The sequence below is a fragment of the Acanthamoeba castellanii genome (assembly GCF_000313135.1).
Source record: "Acanthamoeba castellanii str. Neff unplaced genomic scaffold scf7180000084716, whole genome shotgun sequence".
In the NCBI taxonomy this organism is placed as follows: Eukaryota; Discosea; order Longamoebia; family Acanthamoebidae; genus Acanthamoeba; species Acanthamoeba castellanii.
This window is the reverse complement of record NW_004457511.1, coordinates 11,221-14,805: the sequence shown is the minus strand read 5'-3', so window position 1 is coordinate 14,805 and position 3,585 is coordinate 11,221. Positions and strand designations below refer to the sequence as shown.

The window sequence follows — 3,585 nt, the reverse complement described above, 5'->3', positions numbered from 1 at the left end:
CTCCTCCGCCACCGACCTACGTTGCATCTTCTTCTTCTTCTTCGCCCCATTTCTTCGGTTAGAGTCCGCGTCTTCTTCTTCGCTCTTTCGCTTTCTTCTCACAGCTTTGTTTGCCTCCGCAGCTTCCACCCGTAGCTCGTCGCGCCACCGCAGCCGCGCGGCCAACCTCTTCCTCTCCTCCATCTAGCCGAGAAACAAAATAATACGCCCCCTACCCAAATCATATCCAGTAATATTTATATACTATAAATAAATGTTTAGATTTTATTATTATTATTAAAAATGAAGTTGCATGTCGACACTTGCTCCTGGACAACGAAGCTGTTGGTTGTTGACCACAAAGCGCGAACAACCAAAAGAAGAAGATGGAAGGAGGCGTACCGAAGGCCAAGCTGCAGATTTCCATTCCCAAGAACTTCCAACGCATCACAGCAGAAGATCTCGCCTCGCTCCTCTTCAAGCAGCGACACTCGGGCGTCCTCGTCGTCGATGTGCGGGGTCCTGATTTCCATGGCGGCCGTACCCCTCTCGTCCACCACTTTGCTCGAGCGCACCTATGATTTTTTTGATTTTTTTTTTTGAGGTTATTATTATAGGTATTAATTATTTGGCTTTTTTTTAAGTTCGTCGTTTGCTGGGTTGGCCAATCAAATCTCGAAACCCACGAGATTGGCACCAGGTCGAGCTGACCAACGTTCGTCCCCACTCTTCTTCTTCTCCCGAGCGCAGACATTCCCGGGGCCTTGAACCTGCCCTTCGATGGTACCACTCCACCCTCGCGTTGCACCCTCGCGCAATGGGTGGTAACTTGTTCGAGGAGAGTACCTCACCGCACACGCACGCGCGCGCGACATCAGACGCGGTCGAGTCGAAGCTGGAGCAGTTGGCCAAGGAGCACGGGCGCAAGGACTACATTGTGTTCTACTGCATGTACGGCCAGCTGAGATCGCCGGCTGCCGCGCTGAGCCTCATCAAGGCCCTCGGCACCGACGCCGCCTCGCAGGGCAACAACGTGTACGCCTCCGCTACCACCACAACTGCGCCAGCAATGCGCGATTTGCCTTGTAACATACATGTGTTGTGTGCATCGTGTGCCGTGTGTGGTGTCGTGTGTCGTGTGGTGTGTGGTCATCTGATGTGATTAGTTACGTCCTGGCTGAGGGCTTCAAGAACTGGGTGAAGACGTTCAACGGAAAGAAGGACGACCACATCGAGAACTTTGATCGAGAATGCTGGGATGAGGTGTGTCCCTCCTGCTCACATTTTCTGTGTATGTCGCCAGCTCAACGCGGGCCGGGTTTCCAGGTGGAGTCTGAGCTGGTGCACATCAACGATCAGCCAAGCCCCAGGGATCTGGCAGGCCACTGAATCGCTCTTTGAGTACAGACTGGTGGCCTACAAGCAGACAGCACGCGCTTTTTGATCCAGGACAACATGGCACAGAACTTAATTGCAGTGTCTTGTTGAACCCACAAGGAACAGGCAGCAACAAAGCAAGGGAAAGAAATGAACCTCCCTCAACTCCAAGAGTGGAGGGAGGGGAGAGAACAAGTTGGTTTATTTGTGTTGGATTGAGAGGGGGACGGCGGCTCTCTGAAGAGGCCAGCCACTAAAAATTAGTGAAGGCACATTGAGTGAGCCAGCAACACGGTGGTCTTTAGTAAAAGGCGAAAAACCAATACGTTATGCTGCTGGCTCTGTGCAATGCTTGCTCTCTGGCTTCGTCCAACGTCTTCTACGTGAAGCTGCGTGCCTCAACTTATGGGTCGGCAGGAAGGAAAAGTTAGTCGCCATCGCGCAGCTTTTGTGCAGCCGGGCCACAATTAATAAGACACAAAAAAGAGCACAAAAAGAACGAAGAAGATGGCAACGACGACGGGGGATGGAACTGCTCTGGCCCAGGCACGAGAGGAAAACGCCCGCCTTCGAAAAGAGTTGGAGACACTCCTTCATGCTCAAGACGTGGCCAAGGATCGTGCTCGCGTACGTGTATTTGGGGGGGGGATGAAGATAGCAATTTTCATGCTCATGGGCGTCAGGTGTACAGATTGCAATAGAGAACTTGGTGTCAGAGAACAAAAAGCTCGTCACCGAAATCTACTCTATAGAGGTGCGTCCTTCCACCGAGGTGGCGAATCGACGCTCAAGATTTGTTTGACAATGGTGTGTTTGCAGACGAAATCAGCAGAGATGAGGCGAGAGCGAGTAGAGCTGCTCAACCAGCTGCGCAAGTAGATGCCTACTTTCTCCCACATCTTTGTAAATTAAAAAGTCACTGTAGTGCAAAACGCCACGCTCAGTGCGGCGGGTTTCTGGTGTTTTTTAGGGCAAAAAACAGGAGTACTCCTGTGAGTAATCGGCGTAGGAGGGCAAATGAGAGGAAAGATTGCTTAGATGGTGCCCTTGGTCGTGAGCACAACCCAGGTCGCGTGGATGACGCCGCCGATCCACGTAAAAATCCAGAGGAGAATGTTCAAGAGCAAATGAATGTCGCATCCTCGCTTGAGGAAGACCGAGACGGGCGGGAGGAAGATCGCCAAGATGATGAGCAGGATGTCCACTGCATAGATGTGTATTGTGGCGCCAGAGAATTGAGCGTTAGTGCGGATTTTGATGCGTGTAGAAGAAAATCTGCGTCGTACCAACTTCCATAGTAGTGCTAGGCGGGGTCGAGAGTGACGAGGTTGGAGTCTTGCTCTTGGTGAGGTGGTGGTGCTTGTGCTGTTGGTGATAAGAAAGACTAGAAGCCGGCGTGGCGCCAACACTCGCGGCAGGCGCGAGAAGTCGGGCAGATAGAGAGGGCCGGTCCTCCCCCCAGGGCCAGTGCCGGAGAATTCGCCCGAAATCACGCACCTCGTAGGCTGTTGGTCCGGCACGACGCGTTTATTGGCCTTCCGATAAGCTCATTAGTCGACCCACACACAGGTCTGTAGTGACACGTGTATATGAAGCAATAGGGGCAATGTCGATTTGTTGCACAACCCTTCATTCATTCGGCAACATGGGTCAGGCGCAGAGTTGACGTCGGGGAAGAAGTGGTTGGTAGTGTTTTTGGGACACTCACGTATGTGAACAACAAAGGAAGGAGAGAGAAGGAGAGGTGGTGGAGGACAATAGCAACCGTGTGGCCCAGAACGGGGGAGGGCGCTTCAGGGGGCTGGCGTGTCCACCATCTTGACGGTGATGAGCTTGACGCGGGTGGCGTAGAACAGGGGCGGGTTCACGTTTCGCAGGTAGATCACACCCCACCTACACACCATCCGCCAACCTCGCGCATGAGCAAACACGTTACATGCGCACGACACACACGACAACACAAAAGACGAAGGGGAAAGGGTGTGTGGTGACGTACATGAAAGTGGTGAACCACATCTTGGCCACGGCATTGGACTGGTACCTCCTGAGGAGGATCGGGTGGGGCACGGGCAGCAAGCCCACGAGGGTGGTGTTGCGGAGGTACTCCAGGATCTGGGCCTCGTCCGCCGAGGAGCCCGACACAAGCGCCGGGATCTGCGGCACGATCGCCGCCAGCAGCCGGATGATGGGCACGATCGGCAGCGACGCGCGCCACGACTCGATCCACTC

The 3,585-nt window shown here is 53.6% G+C and overlaps 4 protein-coding genes across 4 annotated transcripts; 2 read left to right on the top strand and 2 right to left on the bottom strand.

Moving 5' to 3' along the window:
• Positions 1–365: 365 nt before the first annotated feature.
• On the top strand, positions 366–1,368 carry ACA1_150570 (rhodaneselike domain containing protein; the record flags this gene model as incomplete). The annotated part of the gene is made up of 5 exons (XM_004340803.1): positions 366–519; positions 730–762; positions 858–1,014; positions 1,146–1,242; positions 1,306–1,368. The coding sequence occupies 5 exons, from the start codon at positions 366–368 to the stop codon at positions 1,366–1,368; spliced, it is 504 nt and encodes a 167-aa protein (XP_004340851.1).
• A 495-nt stretch (positions 1,369–1,863) lies between these two features.
• On the top strand, positions 1,864–2,235 carry ACA1_150560 (uncharacterized protein; the record flags this gene model as incomplete). The annotated part of the gene is made up of 3 exons (XM_004340802.1): positions 1,864–1,983; positions 2,048–2,110; positions 2,176–2,235. The coding sequence occupies 3 exons, from the start codon at positions 1,864–1,866 to the stop codon at positions 2,233–2,235; spliced, it is 243 nt and encodes an 80-aa protein (XP_004340850.1).
• Positions 2,236–2,390: 155 nt separating this feature from the next.
• Positions 2,391–2,652, bottom strand: ACA1_150550 (uncharacterized protein; the record flags this gene model as incomplete). Its single annotated transcript, XM_004340801.1, has 2 exons — positions 2,391–2,560; positions 2,643–2,652. 2 exons carry the CDS (start codon positions 2,650–2,652, stop codon positions 2,391–2,393), a joined length of 180 nt encoding a protein of 59 aa, XP_004340849.1.
• A 497-nt stretch (positions 2,653–3,149) lies between these two features.
• Positions 3,150–3,573, bottom strand: ACA1_150540 (uncharacterized protein; the record flags this gene model as incomplete). Its single annotated transcript, XM_004340800.1, has 2 exons — positions 3,150–3,249; positions 3,353–3,573. Coding segments are annotated over 2 exons (321 nt in total), but the record flags the coding sequence as incomplete, so codon positions are not given.
• Positions 3,574–3,585: the final 12 nt, after the last annotated feature.